Genomic DNA, 23,751 nt, shown 5'->3' on the forward strand with positions numbered 1-23,751 from the left:
TAAACCTAAAAGTCACCTTAACACCTGGTTCACCCCACACTTGAAAAACTAAGGTTAGACAAGAGAAAATGAGAAACTGCGTGGAGACTACTCCCCTCTTTAGAAAACAAAACTAATTAAATCAATATATCAGCTCAATACAAGAAAGACATCCTCTTAGGGAAACAGGAAACCTATAATAACAGAATCCTGCAAGCTAACTCCAATATGAAACAATTATTTACAATACTAAAAGAATTAAAAGCTCCCATTCCTACAAAAGACAAGTGTGTCAAAAATAAAACTTGGTGCTCTAACATTCAGCATGCTCTAGCCAACAAAGTCTCCAATCTTCAGAATAAGATAGCATTAAAGAAAGCCTCCCTAATACCTTCCACCTCCTCTAACAAAACGCCTACGCTGCCTCTTAAACATCTAACCCGTTGCAGCTTCTCCAAAGTTTCCACGATAGAGGTGGAGAAGGTCATACTCGCACTCAAACCCTCAAATTGTCAGGGCGACCAGTGCCAAGCTCAACTAATCAAGGACGTACCAGAGATCGAGCTCCATTCATCTGCAAACTTATTAACGCCTCCTTTTCATCAGGTACCATCCCTTGCAACCTTAAAGAGTCGTGGGTACTCCCTCTTCTCAAGAAACAAACAATAGACCCCACTTTACCGACTAATTACAGGCCCATCACAACAGTGCCTTTCCTTCTAGGAATTTTAGACAAGGTAGCATACATCCAAATTCAGAATTTCTTGGAAACCAACAAACTCCTAGGACCCCGTCAATCTGGTTTCCGGCCACAACATGGCACCGAAACAGCCTTAATTGATCTCAAAGCTCAAATAGACGAACTTAGAGACAACGGAAAACTAGTGCTACTCCTCCTTCTTGACCTCTCGGCTGCATTTGTCTTAATTGTCCACAGGGTCTTATGCAGCCACTTGGACTCAGCAGCCCATTTCTCTAAGAAGGGCATAGTCTGGATATAGTCCTTTCTCAGTAATAGGACCATGAGAGTCTTCTCTCCCTCAGCAGCAGCAGACCTCATCCCCATCAATTGCAGGGTGCCCCAGGGATCATGTGTCTCGCTGATCCTATATAACGTATTTACCAAGCCCCTTTTTGATGATCTGGATCATCTGGGTATCACCTACACTAACTATGCAGATGATACTCAGATCCTCTTACCACTTACTGGGGATTATGATAAGGATTTGGACTTGGTAAATAGGGTTTATAGTATCGTTCAGGCATGGATGGCCAATCACGATCTCTGTCTGAACGATGACTCCTTGGCACTACCTCCATCCTTACCAGATTAGGCCCTGATTATTCCCCTTTCACCATTGATGGGAACTCCATTAAAGTGGCCAAAGAGGTAAAGACGTTAGGTTTCTACTTGGACTCCACTCTTTCACCAAACTGGTAAACGCCTTGGCTTCATCCACTGCATATACATGTAAATTAATTAGAGCAGGTAAGCAATTCCTATCTCCTAACAGCTGCATGATACTAGCCAGACCGCTCATCCTGTCCAAACTGGACTATTGTAATGCTCTCTACATAGGAGCCAACAAATACATCATAAAGATAATACAGATACTTCAGAACAACACCTCAGAGCAGCACTTAGAATAACTAAGAAAGAACATATTTCTGAGAATAGGAGACAACACAAGTGGCTATCCACTTACGATAAAATCCGATTGACAACAGTAGCTCTCATCCATAAATGCATAAATAAAAAGGCACCATGTTACTTAACAGAAAGAATCACCAGAAAATCCTCAAGCAGACCCACCAGAACAGCTAACTCGAACTGTCTCCTTGTAACACATTTCAAACTCTCTACAATTGGGGGAACCAGCTTCACGGTCAAGTCAGCACAACTGTGGAATTCCCTGCCACCACCCTTGAAAGCAACTCAAACATTTACCAATTTCAGCCAAAATCTGATTAACTGGTTTAAAGAAAACGACAAGTAAACCATTCCAGCCACACACCACCTGCAAACAACTTTAACTGCCTTGGATATCACATTTCTGCCTGTACATTGCTACAGTATCATACATGCATATATCTTCCTATGCCTGTATACCTTCTTTCGATCTCTGTATACTATGTTTTGTACTTTTACCACATGTAATAAGCTCAATGCTTGTCCTTTATCTTATGCCTGTATTACTTTGCTTGTCCTTATGCCTGTATTATTTGTCCTTATGCCTGCATTCTATGATCTGTATTTGCAACATATGTAACCAAGCTGAATGCCTTCTTGTAGCCTCTGCACCCTGATACCTCTGGGTCTGGCGCACACTATAAACAAACAAACAAACAGACTGGGCTTGGGAGTTGGTGGTGGGTCGGGGTAGGGAGGACTGGGTGCTGGGGAGTTGGTGGTGGGTGGTGGGGATGTGTACTGTGGTGGGCTAGGGGTTACAAATATATACATTAAAGCCAGTTCAAAAGTGAAATAATGCAAGGACATTCATGATTGTGTACTAGGTATCTCTATTCATATGCAGGTTGTGTATTGGGTCCGGTAACCCTGCTAAAAGAAATTATCTATCAGTGCCTGTCGGGCCAGCCTCTCATCCCTCACACCATCCCTGTGTGTATATCAGCCCTGGCTCCGGCCACATGGTCATTGTCATCATCATCAACTGGGGATTGCCTGTCTGCGTCGTGGGGCAGGATCCCACTACGCCTGAGGCAAATGTTGTGCAGGATTGCACATGTCAAGACAATTTTCCTAACTTTGTCTGGGGCATACATGAGGGCTCCTCCAGTGCGATCTAGCCACCTGGATTGTGCCTTGAAAAGTCCAAAAGTACGTTCCATGCAGATACGTGTCTGGTCGTGGGCATGGTTGTATGCGTGGACATGTGGTGTTCGTGGGTCACGCACAGGGGTCATCAGCCACGTGAGCTGCTGGTAACCGGAGTCACCTGCATGGGAGGGAATGACAACATCAGGCATTTGTGCCATGCATCGGTCTGCAGAATAAGAATATTTGGCCATTATGCACCGTGGGCATTCCTGTGAGCAACAGGCCCATGCAAAGTGTATGTGTGATGGGTGTATGTCCTTCCTGTTTCATGCCATGCATTATTTCTCCTGTACATGCACGCTGTGTTGTTGAGGTTGCTGTTCTGTGGCGGGGATGGGATGACTGCTGTGGCACGGGTGGACAGAGCACTACAGGTAAGGGGATGTATGGTCCACTTTCCCTCATTATGAATAGGCATGAGCTCACATTGAATTGTAATAGGATGTACTAAGACTCCCTGCATTATTTGGGCAAAGGACACCGGGAACGTTGTGCACCGGGTCCCACCTTTACCACTATATGGATATGTTTGGGCCGGTGGTGAATGGAGTACCACAGGATGGGGCTACTGTTATTACTAGCTGGGCAGGGGAAGTAGGCATTTGTCTTTTGATGTGCCTGGATCACTAAATGCTGATTAATGTTCAGTACATCGACAATTTCTTTTTACAGTTGATACATGCTTTTATGTGCTTATGGGATACTCTCTCTGAGGAATTGACTTACATGTTTACTCCTTGGGACTCATTTTACACAGTACTTTAGGGAATAGGGAGTGGTGTCCTCTGTCTTCGGATTCCTATCTGCGGCCCTGGGTGGACTCGCTGTTGGGTGATGGGGTGTGGATCTGCACAGCAGCACAATCAATGTGCATTGTGGTTATTGTGGTCTGATGTGTTGTTTTTGCAGCGGTAGCGGTGTGTCCCCATCACATATTTGGGTCCAAATGTGGCCGTCGTGTGCATGCGCCCTAGCATGCCCCCCGTAAATGGTGCAGGTGCTGCACAGGTGCTGCCAGTGCGTCCTCTTGCCATGCAATGCTTCCTGTGGCTACACCACTGCCCCGTTCTGACTTGTGCTTAAACATGCATTTGTGGCAGGGTTTGTAATCACCCACTATCCAGGTCTGTTGTCCTCTGTGCCTCTCCATGTGTCCTGGCAGTGTGCTGTTGCGTAGGACCATGGAGTCGTGGGTGGATCCAGAGTAGTGGGCACAGCAGTGGCTGATGATTAGGTCAGGCCCACAGGTCATCTGCACATTCAAAGACTGCCTCATGGGCCTTGGGCACAACCAATGCTACATGGCAGCAACGGCATTGGGCACTTGTGCTGTGGCATAGAAGCATGCCTTGAGGTCATTCACCTGGGCCTGGGTGGTGGACAGCGCGATGTGCATGTTGACATGGCACAGACGGTCATCCAGCACATGGCCCAGCACTGCACTTAATGTTGACTGGGCCATGCCATGCATTGCTGGAAAGTGCCAGTCCCCAGGAACTGCAGGACTACCACCAGCTTGACCAGTGGGGGCATGGCTGTGCAGATGGCAATCCTGCTCCCAATATCGTTTTCTATTATGACAAGCAGCTCAGTAATGTCACCCTATCCAGCCGGTACTCTGTTAGGAACTGGGTGTCACTGAGGGCCCAGGGTGATAGCCTGACCATGGGGATGGGTGCACGCCTTGCTGGGGCTGGTCTCCTCCTCCTCCTCCTCAGCCTCCCCTCACCCCCGTGCTCCCTGTGTCCTGCCCTGGTTGTCCAGCATCTGTAGCTCCAGGCGCAGCATGTGAAACTGCATGTCAAAGTTCCCAGCAGAGAATGGCAGCATGGTGTTGGAAAGTGTTTTTCGGGCCTGGGTGGGTCTTATGTAGCCCTCTGGTGTGCATTGTATACACCTGTGGCTTTATTCCTGGCACCTGGGGTATTATCGCTGGTAGGTTTTGGGGGCAATACCGCTGGACATGGAGTTGTGATAGGTCTGTGATAGCGCTCTGTGTTGATGGCGGTATTATACCACCGGCTGTAATAACGCCGGCTGTAATGACGCTGGTTCCATTTGGGTCCGGTGCTAATTTTGCTGGGTCATGATGGGCAGAGCAGTAGTCCAGGCACTAATACTGTTAATGCTGCATTTAAGGGTTACCCCCAACTCGTGATGAGGCCCTGTATGTATCATACTGACTTCTCTATGAGATTTATTGTGAAAAATGTATGAGGTTTCTAAGCTGGGGGCCAACCTTCTTGGGATCAGGATACTATGCTGGTTTGCCGACCCATTTCTTCATAGCTGTATGGAAGTAAATCTTGTCACTACCTGTTACGAAAGACTCAATGGAAGCAGCATATGAAACAATGATAAGGCAATCAAGACCAAGAAGTGGGACCACACCTCACTAATGGGAGGGGTAGCCTACCCTTGGGCCGGGAACCACTGACAAGAACCTACTTGAGACAGGGATGACGTGGTTCTTAACAATGAGGATGCCTAAAAGAGAGGCAGGATCGTCAACGAGTAATGGGACTAAGGAAACACGGAGATACCATTAAGGACTTGGCCTAGGATGTAATGCAACCCTCTACCCCCTGCCCACTCTCAGATGGGACCTCAGGAGTGAAACAACTACCAGGATGGCTAGTTTCGGCAGGTTTATAACACAAATGGGTCACTCCCTATCTGTGAGAGAGCTGGGAGGAAACATAGAAAAACACAAAATCGCTCTTTCCGAGTAAGCTTAAAGATGCTTGTTTCAAAGAAAAATGCATGTGGTTAAATTCCGTTGTAATTTTTTCCCGTATACTTTTTTAATATGAAAATATTTTTATGAATACACTTCACAAAGCCTGTATAAAGACATAATGTGACAAAGAAACAAAATAAATAAAATATGTATCTTTTACAAGCAATAAGTGCTGACTGAGTCAGCGTGTGAAAAGTATTGTGTAACCAAAAAACATGAAATTATTTTTAAGTAAATAATGTGTTAACATTTATCAACAAAGGAGTGCTAACACAGTCAGGTTAAGTGAAAAAACAAATACAATTAGAAATATATACATTGAGACATCCTTATGAATAAATTACAAAAAGACATGAATTTCTTTAACTAAGTTAGTCAATTGCATGAATAAAACTACAATGAAAACATAAATGTCTCACTTAGATGTGGGTTCAAGAAGATTGTCTGAAAATCACCAGTATTAGGAGAGAATACATCTTAATTGTTTACAAAATGTATTGGGCGAGTTTGGCAGAAACATGTTCTTGAAAATGACAAAAGCTGGAGCATATTCTCTCATTTAGATGTGTGCTCAACAAGATTGTTTGAAAATCGACACTATTTAGGGAAAGTGAAGTGAATTACAAGGACCCTAATCACAAGTTCGATCCCGCTCAGAAATCTACAAACCAGAATGCTTTACTTAAAAACTAATTTTAATACCCCTAATAGGGGACTGTGGTAGATCAGAATCCGGACTCGTGGTACAGGGTTTTTTATTTTCCCTCTTTCAAAGTCAAAGCCTACCCTTTACCTACTCTACAAGATCAAGCCCTATTCTATAGCAACAGTAAGTCAAAAAGAGTGCTTGTCAGGATGTCAATACACAAAAGAGTCATCAGTCCAGAAACCTTTTCCACCTAACCACTTTCCCTGTTCTACAAAAGAAAATGGAAAATGACAAATCCAACAGAAGTAGATTAGGGAACTAGCCCCTCAAAAGGGATTACTGCTGGCTTTCCACCACAATCCGTATCCATATTTTTCATAGGCCTCTCGCCTACGTTTGCAGTCGTCCAAGTTCATACAGCCTTTGGCAACTTGGATGTTGTACGGTTTCTCTAGCCCAGGTTTCTCTGGGTCTGGTCACTGTTTGGGTTTTCCTTCAGTCTCTTCCCCCTTCTTACACCCATAGAGACGTTATTCCATCCCTCCCCACTGTGGGACTTCTGTCCATCTTAAACCACACTTCAGAGTTATTTCAGTGCCTCCCCACACTGGGGTGTCTGTCCTTCTTACTCTACACTTGGGAGTTCTTTCAGTCTCACCTCACCCTGGAGATTTCCTCTTTCTCAGTCCCCAATGTGGACTTCTTTTTTATTGCTCTCCCAACTCCAGACTTTACTCTTTCTCACTCCCCACTTTGGGTTCTCTCTGCCCCTCCACTTTCCACCCTTCCTTCTCTTCCTCACTCGCCCACTCACTGGAGCTGTATCGGGTCAGGTTGGGTTTCCTGTTCCTGCGGAGCCCCTTACAGTACTCTTCAACTGGGCTCTGCATCAGCCTTTGGTGAGTCCACCGTCCTGCTCACTCGGTGCTAGGTTGTGTAGGCAGCTTCTCGGCTGCCTTGTGATTCGGCCCTCTGAGGTGCTCATTCTTGCCGCCTCTGGGGTGCTCTGGCCTCCCGTCCTCCTGGCCTTGCTGCACTCTTCCAATTCACATCACAGTGCCGTAGGCTGACACTGCTGCTCTCGTTCTCTCACCTTTCACACTTTCTATGATCTCCTTGATGTAGATAAACTCTGCGGGACATGCAGAGACTGTCTCCTGATTGGTTCTTCTATCACCACTCCTCCAGAGGGCTGGTCAATTCTTTCCTTTACCATCTTTCATGGTGATTGGGCATAGTTAGGCTCAGAAGGCGAGTCAGCCATAATAAAAGGGTGTATGGGTTTTGCACACCACCTAGTCCCTATTTATCCCAAAAAGTTGTTATGATCTGAGGGGCAGGGATGGTGACATGTATTCCTAAGGGGGAGTCACCTCTAGCAGGATCCCACTTACCCTGTCCCCTACTGGGTGCTAAGCATAGTAGGCTGACCTCCATTGTCCCAAAAGCAGTGGCTCCCCCTTGGGAAGAGGTGACAACTTTCCTGGATTCATCACAGGACCTTTTATTAATCCTAGCAACAGTGATCGACTTTTGGGCACACAGCCACTTGACACTTAGGGCCCTTCTTCAATCTCAGCCCTACATCTAGTCTTGCAATCGTTAGTTAGGCTATATGTGACGAATCCCAGGGTATCGTCACAGCTTCCATGGGGGAAGCCCCTTCCCATGAGACCAGGGAGGTGAGACCGCTACCCGATAGTCCCCCAGGGGTGGCACTTAGTGGGAGGACCTCATGGGGAGGGAATCCCAACATGGGACAAGTGATGATCACCTTGGGAGAACATGGTATTCAGCTTCTTTATTTCAGTCATTTTCTTCTTTAACCCTCACTCAGTCCCCTGTACTTTCCAACACCTCTACGTATCTTTGTAAAATAGGAAGATCTGCAGAGGAGGCAGAAGCCAATCGCAGAACCAACACACGTGGTACAGTCTATTACATATTGCATGTGAAGAATCGTATGTATCCCTCACTGAAACCCTCCATAAAAGTCTCATCCCAGGTGGCATGGGGAAGGCAGACACTTCCTGCTCCCAATCAAAAAATAGTCATAGGCGCCCCTCTGCGAGAACGAACACGGCTAAATCACCTGTTCTTTGGGAAGGTACCCACTTGAATCCGCAGCCACACTTTAGTTCACTGTACCTTTCACAGAAGGGAAATTATCCATTTGCATATCAGTCTTTGTCCCGCCGACACAGATGAGGCCCAACAAGGCTAAAGTGTGGCTGTGGACTCTCGAGTGTGTACCTTCCGAAAGAACAGGTCATTTAACCATGTTCATTCTTGCAGAGGAGCACCTATGACTATTTTTTGATTGTTTCAGGGAGTTATTTTTTTAATATAATTTCATTTATAAAATGGCATTTATTTAGAATTCTACAAACAGTTGTCTACCTCGCATTACAGACCCCTCACATATGGTGTCAGTAGTGGGATCGGAATCAGCTGATACAAACTGGCGATCCACAATGTATTTGGCAGACTCTAATCAAACTGAGGCTGAATCAGAGAAGGGTTGGTCTGAGCCTATTCCTCCTACGTCTGCCACTTGTACTTCCCATTCAAACCCTGGTTCTCATACCTCCTTACCACGGAGGAAAGGAGTTTTGATTCCTTTCCCAGCAAAGGAGCTGGGAAAATAAGAGAAGTCCCTTGTAATCAGTGGTCTCTTAATATGAATGTAGGAATACAAAATGTCAAAGTCTCAGGCAAAGCTATTCTTCCTAAAAGACAACAGGTTGAAGAGAATGTGCATCATCTATATTTCCCTCAGAATCATGTGCTACCAGGACAAGACGGAATGGTAGTGGCTTTGCTACTATAGGTAAAATTTCCCATTCATATATCTACCTATATTATACCTGAAAAAGGACCCAGATTTAATATTTATCCCCTTATATCTAGTGGAAAGGAATTGAAACTTATGGTTCTCAAATTTTCAACCCTTACTCGTGCAATACATTGAGGAGAAAGATTAGGCAGGTTGATGTATAATGTAGCTTGGGAGTCATGGCATCAGGAGAAAAATCCACCTGCAAATGCTTTGAATGACCATAGAACATTTGTTTCTACCTGTGAACTTTATGACACTTCTTCTAGTAAGATCAAACAGGAAGATCACCAGAACACCATGTTATATTGCATGAGGAAAGAGAGTTGGTGCCCTAACCTTGGACCACTGCATAAAACAAAAAACTAACATTTTCAGACTAGCATGCTATACAGACTCTTGAGAAAGACACTAGTCGCCCGGAACTTGAACCTCTTTATCAATAGCAAACAAGTGATACTTGGAATGTGGAGGAAGAGCAAAACCCGGATACCTTTGAGTAGACTATCAGATTTAGTGATAGAAGGTCAAATGGCTGTGCTTCTTTCTCTCTAACTAAAACATTTTCCACACAAGAGGAGAAAGATAGATCCTTACCACCAAGTCTTGATATATCTGAAAAATCTACTTCTAGAAGTTCACAGGAAAATACCTTTCCTATGAAAGATCTAGGTTTTTCAGAGAAAGATGTATCTCGCGATGTGGACATTTTGAACCACATGAGTATGGATGTAGAGCTTATCGTCCATACAGTGTCTTAAAAGATGAGCGGGGAAGAAGAAAATCAAGAAGTCTCTGAAAAAAGTATGGCATCTGTAAATATATCTAAATACAGGAGAGAAGACCAATCAGATAATATGTTCTGTACTGGGGAGACAACTAATTAAAGAATACCTGTAGTATTTCAAGTTAAAACGATTTGGGCACAGTTACAACCCAGGAGTAAAAACTCTTTATGCAAGCTAATTTTCTTCCCTCTAGTTGGAAAACTATAGGCTATAAGGAAATACATCGTGTACATGGTCAAATAGAGACACATCCTTTAACCATTCTTGATGTTATTATTATAGGGAAGAATTGTTCAATATTTGTGGCAATAATATATTAATTAAAGATAGCAGCCAGACAAAGCTCACCCTTGGAGACTCCTCAATTTTTTCAAATAAATTTGGTTGTCTAGGAGAGAAAATTCCCAAAAAGAGTGTGGCTGCCCCACAATCAAATAGTAACAATAGGTGCGAATGGGAATGATTCTCAAATGCGCAACATTTGAATTAAAAAAAGCGTAATTTTTTCAGGCAAGTCAAATATTGAAATAACAAGCTGACACTGGGCCTCATTATGACCCTGGCGGGGACGGTATGAACGGTGCCGGTAAGCCACCAGCACCGTTCATGCCATCCCGCCGCATTAAGAGTTCTGCTCGCAGGTTCCTGTCAGCCCGCCAGGTCCTACCTGGTGGGCTGTGAGGCACCCGTGAGCATAACTGGTAATTGCGCCGGCACAGTTATCAACGGTGCTGGTGCAGCCATGCTCCCCAACCCCATTCTGCCCTTTTGGGCAGAATGGGGATGGGGAGCCCGGCAATACTGCCACCCGCGAATGGGCAATTACCGGCCCATTCATCTCATAATGGGCCAGTTATTGCCCAATTGCGGGAGGCAGTGCCGGTAGCGAGCATGCGGTAGCCGTGCCTGCCATACAGGCACGGCTTTGGCCATGCTCGTAATGTGGCCCACTGAGTTGAATTGTTATAGAGTTTGTGCTCTATTTTAAATTTTATTGTTGATATGCTGGTGTTGCTTCACACCTTAGTCACTCAAGTTAATTGATTTCAAGTTTGTTCAATAATATAGATCTTAAAGATTTTCCTGATTGATTAATCTCTCAACACGTGTTTCCCCATTCTTGTTTGTGAATTTGCCCTTATAGAATTGTGTTCATTACTCCTAATGCAACTTCCACTCTCCGTTTCTCTTTGGTGATTACTGTGACAAGGGAGACTACTTCTAGTGCAATTTCCACACTCTGGGCCTCATCACGAGTTGGGCAGTATCCCCGGCGGTATTACCGTCATTACCGATAAACCCACCGGCAGTATTAGCGCGCAGTAATAGTGCCAGAAATCGGTAAAATCGCAGCAGATTTGCCCCCAGCTCAGAGCTGGGGGTAAATCCTGCCAAACGCGGGATTTGGTGGACCCTTAAATGCAGCGGTAACACTATTACTGCCGTATTTAAGGGTTACCGCCAAACTTGTGATGACCCCCTCTGTGTCTTCTTGGTAATTACTGTGACGAGGGAGATTATGCGCAATGCAACTTCCACTCTTTGTCTTCCCCAGGTTTCCCACAGTTCTGTTGCCTTGTTAGTGTTGGGAAAGTATGTTGGTTTTTCCCAGGGTTGCAGGCAGTTTGCTGTTCACTCGCCGCTTCCTTCTGGATCACCTGTACTGCTCTGCAAAGGCCTGGGCCCGGTGGTCTCAGTGTTGTTGTTGGACCCAGCGTTTCACCACCCTGAGGTCACGCCACCACCTCAACTTCCTCACCATGTAGTGAGTAGGCTCCCTACCGGCTCACAGGGTTCTTCTGCTGCTTCCACTCTTCTGCCTCCTCTCTTCAGAGGACCAGCTTCTTTGCACAGCTAACAGGTTTCCAGGTTCTAACCTCCCGGGCTTTGCTGCCTCATTGCCAGCTTCTCTTCTTCCTTCAGTCCTTTCTCATTTTGTATCTCCTAGCTGGGCACACCCCCACGCAGTGTTATCATCTTTCTGTTGTTTCCATGATGTACTCTTTATGCCTGCTTGTGGCCACCACTTCCCAGTACCCTTAGAAAAATTGTTGCATCATTCTTGCTCTTCCCCCTCTCAGTGGTGTCAAGTCTCAAGGAAGGAAGGGAGGGAATGTTACAGTAACACACAGTAGTACTTTCAGTTGCACTCTTTGCAGACCTTAGGGTTTTTATAGGTGCAAGGGCAAGAGGGTTAGGGAACTCCTTCATGGAACAGGAGTACTTATCCACATGAGGGGAGTCTCTCTCCATGTGAGGTCCCGGTTTCCACCACCCCTAGGGGGACTATTGGGTAGCGCCCTCGCCTCCCTAGCCTCACAGAGAAGGGCTCCCCTCCCGGGAGAAGTGATGAGCTCCCACGAATCGTCACAGTACATCGAAGATTGATCTAGAAACTATGAGACATTTACTTAGCGCCTACAAAGCTACATTGGACATTAGGAAACTATGTTTCTCAAAATATGTACATATATAAACTAACCTAGCCACTGAGCATCTTTGGCCACTTATGATGAAAGGACAAGTATCCTTAGCTTCAATTTTGTCTAGCTTTTTAACTCAATTGTCTGAAATTTTTAGATATGCAAATGAATTAAGATAATTTTTTCTTTGGATTGATATTTGTGTATGCCACATAAGAGGTGATATTTAAAAAAGAAAAGTGTTTGTTGTGAAAGTTTTAAAAAAAAAATACAATGAAGACATAAATAAAACACTGGCTCCTTGTCATGGGCCGTATATATACACGACCAGAGAGACCAATCGGAAATTCCATCTTCCTGTCATCATCCAAGGAGGCCAGTCAAAGCCTTATTAGGTTTGGGAAACAAAAAAACACCCATCAGGGCTGACTTAGTGATGCCTGAAGAGCTCAACCAGGGACCACTAACCCAAATTATCTCTGTCCATGGGTATTTGGATTTATACGTTCAAGCCCAAGTAGAGATAAAAGTTCTGGATACGACCCATTCAGTTACAATGATTGTAATGCTAGGACTGCCCAATGATTTTCTTCTCTGAACTGATCCCCTTTTTTTTTACCAATGTCTAAGATTTCTTTGGTCCAATCAAGGGAATCAAGGGAATTGCCTGACTCTTCAATTGCCTCATTTAGTTAGAGAGCCAGAGAAAGAGGGGTATTCAGAAGGAGGGGTGGACGTATGTGACAAGGTCAGGGCCATGAGCCTGTCAGGGGGGAGCAGGGATACTCTTGACCTGAGGCAGGAGGCCTACTAGGGTTTTCACCAGAGCCAGTCTTGCCCCAAGCGTGGGGTCAAGGAGTTGTGAGGGCCCTAATGTCTGCCCCCACTCCATGTGCCATTCTTGTTGAAAGTGGTACCACTGCGATCATCCAATGCCTGCTAAACCATATTCAGCACAGTATATTCTTTTTGTTTCATTAGAGGACTACCAGTCCCAGAAGGCCATGCAGCAACTGAAATCCCTGCATGAAGGCTTCGCAAGTGATTTAAGAACAGCAGCACCGGTCAAACAGAACATCCAAAAAACAAAAGGGAACTCATCCCATCTCTACGATAGCAGCACAGAAACCGAGCCCCATATCAGAGAGACCCATTCAACTGCTACACAAAAAAGAATGCAGGGATAAATGCAGGATTTACAACTCCCAGGTGTTGTGGCCAAAACCCGGAGTGAGGAGTAAGCCCAGATTGGTCCAAAGATTCAGATGAGCAGGGTGACCAATTGAAGGGGGAGGAAAGGAAGGCAAAGAAAATCACGGGTATAACAGTCCTGCGAGATCCATGAGTGATTTAAGGGTGTTCGCTGAGGTCAGCTGGAGTGGAGGCAGATGGAGAGACCAGGTGGAGGAACTATGATCAAGCAAAGCATTATAGAGATTGTTACAGATGAGGTGTTGATCGTAAGAGAGCGGTGTCTGATTGGGAGAGTGAGGCTATGAATGAGTGAGTATTTGATAGACCGTGTGAGAGGAGATAGGTGATGAGTAGAAGGCTGAATGAGTGCAAGAAGAGTAACTGAGGGAGTTAAAGGAGTGTATGAGAGTGTGGAGTGGGAAGAGGGGGGCAGAGAGGGGAGAGTACAGTTGTGAGGGTTGAGAGAGGGTATATGTGGAGAGTGGGAGAGGTGAGTAGAGAGGGAGAGGACAGTAGAGTGGAGAGGAGTGGAGAGGAGAGTTGAGAGCGGAGTTGAGAAGGGAGCAGATTGGTTAGGAGATTGAGGAGAGAATGCAGACACTGGGGACTGCGCTCGGGCCGATAATTTGGGCTTCTGGGCCGTTATCCCCTGTTCCAGCCCCTTAGAGCCATTTTTACCATTCTCAAAATATAAACCCTTGAACCGACTTTAAGAGTCTGGGAGTTATTGAAGCCCTCCATTACACTAGAATTGGTGGTAAACAAAGAATGTCATGTCTTTTTCAAGTACAGAATGATCATTGTCTGGACGGCTTTTTAATAAAAGTGGTAATTTCTATAATTACATGTTAATACAAATCCTTCAATTACTGTTTTGACTGCTTTCTTTATTTTAGAAATCATATTATTAAAAAAGTTTCAGAGAAGAACGGAGAAAGGCAATGTGGTTATGCATTACTAGGTGACACCTGATTCTTTATATACGCTAATGGAATGCTGTTCTCTGGCAGCCGCAGAAGTGAACACAAAGGGAATTTCCTCCAGTTTTGCAGCCAGAGTAGACAATGTTAGCGCTCCTGTGTGTGAATGTCTGTTACCACAAGATGGTCATGGCAAACAAGAGTGGCTAGCAGTGATAACTGCATTGAAATCTAAGCAATGATCCATATAAAACACATTTATAATACATCGCTATGATGTGTAGAGCAGGTGTACTGATGATTTATCGAGAAAAAGTATGGTTGCGCGGGTTGACCATTCAGTGATGAATCTGATGATTTCATCACTGCTTTCACTGAGATAACCTTTCCTCATGTGGCCAGCGTACAGTAGCTGCTACCTGATCCTGGCCCTGGGTTCCGCTATTTGAAGGAGGACCACATGGGGGGAGGTGACCCTCGGGGGGACGACATAACATCATCAGGTGAGACATGGTATTCCCCTTTCCCTTTTAGGGATATCCCCTCTATTCATCATGCCTTAATGGCTTACTGCTATAATCTGCCTCAACAATTCACCAAGTCTACTGACAGAACTCTTTGATTTCAGATAATGAACAAAGTAACTGAGGTGAGGAATGATGATGATGATTACTCCCAATGAGAACCAGCACCAGCAGTCTAGTAGCTGGAATAATCTGATTGGCCTGACACAGTTTAAAACCATGCCGAGAAGAGAAGCATGGAGTTTGTCTTCCTTTTCATTCTGGTGCAGATCGAGGAAGCTGCGAGAGCGTAGTGCGAGTACTGGCAGCAGTGCAGAAGACAGAGCAGCAACACAGAACGGGAAGGCAGCCTGGTGAGCGACATGCTCATGGAAGCACGGCGGAGGCTGTTTCAAAGCAGAAGGAACCAAGCCGTGCTTCTTGATAGCCGAGGGACCTGGGACGCCTACCGAGGACGGAACACCAGCCGGAAGTGCCTGCAGGCTCAGGAAGAGCCACAAACGGCAAAGAAGCACCCGATGCAGGGTAGGGAATGCAGAGAAGCTGCAGGATAAGAACTGGTGAGCCCAGGGAAAGGGTTGGGGCACCGAAGCACTATCGTGCAAGGCATCTGTAGCCCGAGACAGTGGGACTGGGATCTGGCACCCGCAGTACTAACTTGGGGAAGACCAAGATGGGAAAATCAGAGGGACGTTGTGCATAAGAAAGTCCTTGCAGGAGAGTATGCCCATGCAAAGCCACGAGGGTGTTAAGTCCTGGCAGGAGAGTATACTAGGCAAAGCTAAGTGAACTGCATAAGAAAGTCTTGGCAGGAAAGTATATCAGGCAAAGCCAAGAGTGTGTTAAGTGAACTGCATAAGAAAGTCCTGGAGGGAGAATATACCAGGCAAAGCCAAGAGTGTGAAGTGAACTGAATAAGAATGTCCTGCCTGGAGAGTAGACCAGACAAAGTGAATTATCTGAAGTGAATTGCATAAAAGGGCCTGGCAGGAGAGTATACCAGGCAAACCCAAGCATGGAGATTTTACTGAATGATAAAATCCCAGGTAAGAACCATACCAATAGAATTTAAAAATACATTGAATGTGGAAGAGAACCTGGCTGTGGAGTATACCATGTGTTCTGCGATTCTGGGAACTGCACCAAAGTTGTGGTATTGTACAAAATCCCAAGGAAGACACATGCCCTTAGGATTGTGAATTAAATTGAAAGTGGAAAGAAACCTGGAGAAGGGAGCCATTTCCCTGGGACTAGATTACAACACCACGAGAAGGGATCTATCCTCTTGATGTACAAAGAACTTGATAATTCTTTTGAACTTTTGTTTTTGTGGCCGAGAAACCTGGGGAAGGGAGTCGTTCCCTGGAGCTGTGAATATTTACCAGTTGAGACTTGTGTTGGCTTTTTACCTTTTTGGTTGGATTTAAACATTTTGTGCATTTTCGGGCTTCATTACAAGTGTACCGGTCTAGTAACAATGGTGCAGGTAGCCCCATACCGGCACCATTTACTGACCTGGCACATGCAGACCTTCGTGGCGTAAACACTGTCAGCGCAAAGTGACTCCCACAGTGCTACCGAACCCGTTATACCCATGACTGCAAACAGTGGGACGGCTCGCCGGACCTTCCTAAATTACCGGCACAGCGTTATACCGGGTACATTACGAGTACCATGTACACGGAAACACCTCCATAAAAATGGCGGTAACACCGTGAACTCTGCGCCTGTAATACCGGCCCCACGTACCAGGCATTAAATAGTGTCAGGTGAGCTGCACCAAGCCCTAGGTGTGCAATATTAGGCCAGCTGCACATCACTGCCCACTGGGAACCTACAAAAGAGCCACACCCACACCCAACCCATCTCCCAACACACACACATGGTGGCAGTCGGCCTAGCAGCAATTGGGATGGGGAACTTGCAAACAGCAGTGGAGTTAGAAGCAGCACTGAAGCAGAGAAAGAGGCGTAGGCGCAGGAGGCAAATGAGGAACCCGGTGGCCATCCCAAACATCAATGTACAGCAGGTACCACCCCACAGTCAGCCACCAATACCCCGCATCAGGCCCTCACCCTGGAACCTGACCCCAACTCAAATCCACACATTACACCGGCTTGACAGGGCCACAATAACATCAATTGTCACCCTCATCAATGAAGACATCAGCAGCATAATCAACATCCGGACTGCTATTCCACCCCTGCTGAAGGTAGTCTCGGTACTACACTTTCTTGCCACTGGAATCTATCAGCACACTGTTGGGGAGCTGCACGGGCTGTCACAACCCTGTTTTTCAAGGATACTCTTCCAGGTACTGGATGCGGTGCTGCGCCATGTGTCAGACTGCATTGCCCTATCCGAACCCCTGCACAGGTCAATGCCACCAAAGCGGCCTTCCATGCCCTTGCCAGCATGCCCAATTGCATTGGTGGATTAGATTGCACGCATGTGGAGCTGACTGTCAGACGTGCAATTGATGCGGTCTATTGCAATCAGAAGCAATTTCACTCACTGAACGTGCAGATGGTCTGTGATACATTGCTGTTCACGTTTCCCAGGGTCCACACACAACTCAATGGTATTACGGAACTCCACGTTGCCAGGGTACATGGCACGTTATGCGGAAGAAAGAACCTTGATGTTGGGTGAGTAGAACAACCAATGCATGACCTCTGTGTAGTGGGGGAGGGCAATAGACACTCACTGCAGTGTCCCTGGCTGTTGGGTGAGTAGAACAACCAATACATGACCTATGTGTAGTGGGGGAGGGCAATAGACACTCACCACAGTGTCCCTGGCTGTTGGGTGAGTAGAACAACCAATAGATGACCTCTGTGTAGTGGGGGAGGGCAATATACACTCACCACAGAGTCCCTGGCTGGTGGGTGAGTAGAACAACCAATGCATGACCTCTGTGTAGTGGGGGGGCAATAGACACTCACCACAGTGTCTTTGGATATTTGGTGAATAGAAGAACCAACGGATGACCTTTTGTGTAGTATGGGGGCAATAGACCCTCACCACAGTGTCCCTGGCTGTTGGATGAGTAGAACAACCAATGCATGCATGACCTCTGTGTAGTGGGGGGGGCAATAGGCACTCACCCCACTGTCCCTGGCTGTTGGGTGAGTAGAACAACCAAAGCATGACCTCTGTGTAGTGGGCAGGGGGGGGCAATAGACACTTACCACAGTGTCCCTGGCTGTTGGGTGAGTAGAACAACCAATGCATGACCTCTGTGTAGTGGAGGGGGGCAATAGACACTCACCAGAGTACACCCAGCTTACTGCTGCAACAGGCAAATGCCAGCATGCCATATCATGGGAATACATACCCTGGCTAATCGAAAAAAAACTCTAGCCATGGAGTGGCACACAATGCAATGCCAACATGAGGGAGCGAGTATCTCCACCGGTGAATAAATAGTAGGTACACCCATGTGCACGACGGCTACTCATTGTGCTGTGCGCAGTAGTCGCTCCAATCGTGTGGGCTGCGTCTGCCTGACGCAGATATTGTCAGCACCTTACAATACATGAGGCACCTCGTACATCTGAACACACCATTGTGTAAATTGTAATGAATGAGATATATAGTTGCCTATCAGCACATCACAAATGGAGACATCAGACAAAACAGTCTCAGTAGGAATGTGTGACCCAAGTGTGCAAAATTGAAAGGTTCATCAAAGTCAATATACCATATAGCACATTGACATCTGTGGTTTGTACTATGTTGTGTGCGGATCTTATATAGGGAGACTGTACATGCTATCATTGCCAAAAACAAACCACAAACACAAACATATCACCTTATTGTCACTCCCATGTAGGTTATGCCGGATACGCACTCATGCCATGGCTCATGACACCCATCCGACGGCAACGGAACAGGCATGAGGAGGCCTACAACCGGGCACACATACGGACACGGGGTATGATCGAGCAGACCTTTGGACTGCTGAAGGCCAGGTTCCACTGCCTCAGATGATCCGGCGGGGAATTGCTGTACAGCCTCGTGAAGGCAGGCAAAATTGTGCTGGCATGTGCCATGCTGCACAATATGTGTATACGCAGGAACATTCCACTGCACCCGGACATGGAGCCAGCAGATGAGGGTGAAGAGGATGAGGACGATGACGATGGGATGGGTGTACAACCAGGCCAGGGTGCCATTGATGGGCTACATGCACGGGAGCACTTATTGACAATTTTCTCGGATTAAATTCAAATGCACATGGTGCACATCAGTTTGTAACACTTACATTAAATGATTGATACATACACGAAATAAGATTGTCCACTCGTAATTCACATTTGCAAACCAGTGTATTAAGAAAACAACAAATAGGAACAGGTGCCTTGAGAAAACATGCCCACACGTACCCTCCCACCTCCCAAACGTACCCACCCACCGCCAAGGCCCCAACTACCTATTCCCACTATGGTCCACCCCCACCTCCCCAACGTACCCACCCACCGCCCAGGCCCCAACTACCTACTCCCACTATGGACCACCCCCACCTTCCCAACGTACCCACCCACCGCCCAGGCCCCAGCTACCTATTCCCACTATGGACCACCCCCACCTCCCCAACGTACCCACCCACTGCCCAGGCCCCAACTACCTATTCCCACTATGGACCACCCCCACCTCCCCAACGTCCCCACCCACCTCCCAAGCGCAAGGCACAATATATCAACATGTGAAACTTTGGCATGTCACACTACACTCTATTTCTTCCCACGCTTGGGCCCAGGTATGTCCCTCAGAGTTGACCCAGTCAGCCGTGTGGACCTCCTACTGGGGCTTCCAGCCTGCGAGCTAGATGGAGTGGTGCTTGTGGAGGGCATAGTGGGGTTATGTGTGGGTAGCCAGCTCATGATGGCCTGCAGGGCCAGTGACATAGTTTCTGCAATATTGGACTGCTCAATGTTTCCCTCACGTACCCGTCGGGAGATCAACATGTTCGAGGCGGCACAACGCCCAGTGGCACGGGCAACCCTGCTGCCTATTCTCTGGTTTCTCTCCCGCTGCAAGCGGGACTCCTCGCGTTGGAGCCTGGGCTCTTCCAGGTGTCACTCCACCAGTGCGGCCAGCATGTCCTGCCGTTGATCTATGCGCTGTAGACGGCTGGTTAACTCCTGGAGTGATGGTGGTGGGGAGCACATAGGATTCCTGAGGCCCGTTAGGCTGAATGTGCCCAGTCGGTAAGGGGTGGGTGGGTACCTCTCATTTCCTGATCCAGGTGCCTCACTGGCATGATGGTCTCGGGTGCTATCCATGCCATCGGACTCAGACTGGTCTGGTGGTGCTGCTGCACTCTCCGGTGTACTTGCTGTGGCAGCAGGGGTATTTGGCCGAGGTGCCTGCTGGTTTGCCGACGCTGCATGGGTATTTGGCTGAGGGGCCTGCTGGGTTGCCGACACTGCAGGGGTGGTGGTTTCCTGAGCGCAGTGCACCTGGACAGTCGTTACACCATGGGTGTCTGAGGTGCCAGCACCGGATGTCAATTGACGTCTTCGACGATGGGCACGTCTAATCCCCCTCGACGTCTCCAGGTGACCCCCGTTGGTCTCAGATGATGTTCCTGTAGGAGATTGAAAGGCATGCTGTTAGTGGTGTCACAGGATGTGTATGGTACAATTACATGCAACGCAACAAAGAGTATAGAGGCAGGTCTGATAGGTTAGGATAAATCCTGGAAGCTGGGGTTTACTTCCAGTGTTTAAAATCAATTTTAATCATCAAAATTAATCATACAAACATTAAAATATAAAAACTACAATTTAAATGTCATTATTATGTAGTCCAAATCTCGTATTCGTAATAATGCATTGAACACATTTCTAAAAATACCGCAGAGTTTGCCAGGGTAGTAGTTGTTGTTGTCCTTAAATATATCCTAGTATTCAGTAGTCTAGAGATATCATAGATTAACTGCATATACACTTATGGGGTTAATTGCACGTGTTTTCACAATGTCTTAACTATAGACAGTACACTTTCTCAGTGATATCTCTAGACTACTTAATACTAGGATATATTTAAGGACAACAACAACTACTGTCAAGCTACCCTGGCAAACTATGCAGTGTTTTTAGAAATGTGTTCAATGCAATGCAATGTGTTTGTGCTGCCGGCTCACTGGAATCCTGGAAGACATCTCCCTCGGTGGTTTTTGACTGTTACAGTAGCTGTGGGCCTTCTGGTACCAGAGGATTGCAGTGGATTGTGATTTATGTAACGGCCGCTGCTCTCTTTCCGGTTTCAGCGATAATGGTATTTCTGGCTCCGGTATTTCCACCTCTGCGTAGGCAGTGCTGCTATGTCCGGCATGCACGGGGCGGATACGGATGTACCACAGACATTTATGGTGGTGCATCCGTCTACTGGCGGTAGCCCCAGATTCACACTTTGCTGAGGCGCGCAGCCGCCAAACCATAATTTGACCTTGTTTCCGCCTCCACGCGTTGACGGAACCGGTGTCACCGCCATCACTGTAACACCGGATTTCTACTGCCAAACTTGTAATGAGGGCAAAATATCCCGTACACGTTAGAGTTACTTTTCGAATGTGAGGGCTAGGATAGGATGTCAGACACAGTACATTTTTGCTTTGGACATCTTGACACAGGACAGACCCTTAGTTTTGATTGAGGAAAGGACATACCTCTTAGATTAGTGATAGTGAGGCATTTTCCAAATTCTTTATTATTTAATAAGAGCCTATAACCAAAAACATGAGTTCTCGGTGTCTGCGTCTCATTCCTGGCTCTTCACAAATCCTTAAAGAAATTCCCAGCACAGTGTCAATTAATGAATTACATTTCTGCTGAGAACTACCATTCTTCACTCTGCATGTTTTAGCCACACTATGCTGTGAAATGCCACTACTGTAAATCAAGTGTAGATCAACCTAACTGAGAAGTATCAGTATTGCCTAAATATAAAATGGCAGTTCTGATAGAAAGTATTGATAGTAAAAATACACTGCACTTCAGAGAAGGTACTGAGTCATTAAAAATATAGTAAACCACCAGAGACGTATTTAAAACAAGGCTGAGGAGGCCCAGACCTAGGGCTGCAGATTGCCAGGGGAGCAGCATTTTATTGCAGTTTATTTTCAATTTACTGTTTGTCATTTTTTAAATATAAGGCCAATTTTGGTTCTCTGAGTCTGGCTGATCCACACCAGTGTGCGAGTAATTTTGAGCTGTTCGCAGTCATTCCACTCTGACAGCTAAACTCTTTCCTGACCAAACATAGATATATGCTAGATATTTGTTTTTAAAATTGTATTGTTAGGGTGACTATTAAGGAAATGCGTACCAAACCCATTGAGTTTTAGGTATTTAGTGATTCAGTCATACAACTCTCAGAGACATATGCCAGATATAAAGCTCTTTGGTCATTCTTATCTTCTCAAAATTCTCTTTAATATACAAAGCAGCCAAAACCTCATTGGTTTTATTGGTGACACTTCACCATATCTTTGGAGTTGTTTCTATTCAATACACACATCCACACAAATCCCGACTTCCTCAACCATGCAAATCTGCGTATTACGGTGCTAGTTGCCATGGCTCGGCTGATGCTATCAGCAGAACCCAGACCCGACTGAAGAGACTTGCACATGGCTTCTTTGCCGTCTCTAACAATAGCCAAGAATCTGTCTCTTTCCTCCCCCTCGGGGATATGCTCTGCCGTCATGGAAATACAGTCCCATAGAGTGAATGAGAATTTTGCTAAGGCACATGTGGAGTTGGCTGATTTAAGAGCCATGCTCCCTACAGAAAATAATGTCCTTGCCCATGCATCTACTCTCTTGTTATCCCTATCTGGAGGGATGCTAGGATAAGCAGCCTGTTTTGAAGTTGCCGTAGCTGCCTGCACCACCAGACTTTCTGGAGTGGGGTGTTTCGATAGGTGGTTTGGGTCACTACTAGATGGCCGGTACTTTCTAGTCAGGTTTGTGTTTACTGCCGGATTAGACTTGGGCGTTTCCCATTTGCAGACCCTTATCAAGGATGTCCGCCATATCATCCTGCTGGAAGGGGAGAGTGAGCATAGTCCACCCCAGGCAGTCTATAACTGTAGATACCAACTGTCTATATGAAGCATCTGTATGCTCACCAGCATCAGGCCTACCAAATTCAAGCTCTGGTGAAGTGTCCACCCCACTGGCTGTTTGCAGGTTGTCACAGAGATCTGTTAATCTAGATTCTTCTGAGATAAAACTCTCAGGGAAATTAGGTGTACCATATTGAAGCCCAAAAGGCGCATCAGTATATGAAGGCTTATTTTCCTCATAAATTGAGGTTAGTGACTTGAAGAATTCTTTCCTTGGAAAAGGAATATAGGTTTAATCATATTTGGCGCAATGCTGCCACCCAGAGGCCAGTTGCGCATAGTGACACTTGTATTTGCTATTAACGGTTTCTTTTCAATAAACAGAAATTCCCCCTACACATAATTAAAACTAACTACAAATCTGGCATGTTCAACTTTCAGAAGACATGGGGAATGGGACAGGAGGGACACACAGGGCCTCATTACAAGTTTTGTGGTAAAAAATTGAAAATAGCGGCATGCCGGTGCTACCGTGTCCGTGTGGCACTGCTGCCAGAATCAACTGTTTATTATGAGTCTGCGTGCGCGCGCATCCCGGCACACCGGAGATGGTAGCACTGGAATGCCAGTAACACCATCAAATGGCCCCAAAACCCCTATACCGGCATCCTCGCTGGCGCTGACTCCGTTTCTGGGTCAGAGCACACCGCTGTTATTGGCCACCAGTATTACTGTTACCGGAAATAACATCATCGCCAGAACAGGAAATGTATCGGTGGG

General features: G+C 46.3%; 1 protein-coding gene across 3 annotated transcripts in view; it reads right to left on the minus strand.

Moving 5' to 3' along the window:
- C10H3orf33 (chromosome 10 C3orf33 homolog) overlaps positions 1-23,751 on the minus strand; it is a 202,536-nt gene that overhangs the window by 5,844 nt on the left and 172,941 nt on the right. The window contains exon 5 of one of the 3 annotated variants that reach the window (XM_069618427.1): positions 19,556-20,488. The exons of the other annotated variants lie outside the window; for them this stretch is intronic. Within the exon in view, the coding sequence (XP_069474528.1) occupies positions 20,408-20,488 (81 nt within the window). The 3' untranslated portion in view covers positions 19,556-20,407. Of the gene's footprint in view, positions 1-19,555; positions 20,489-23,751 lie in introns of those variants that run through there. 3 annotated transcript variants of the gene reach the window in all.

The sequence above is a fragment of the Ambystoma mexicanum genome, chromosome 10 (assembly GCF_040938575.1).
Source record: "Ambystoma mexicanum isolate Mex_15411 chromosome 10, UKY_AmexF1_1, whole genome shotgun sequence".
Taxonomy (NCBI): domain Eukaryota; kingdom Metazoa; phylum Chordata; class Amphibia; order Caudata; family Ambystomatidae; genus Ambystoma; species Ambystoma mexicanum.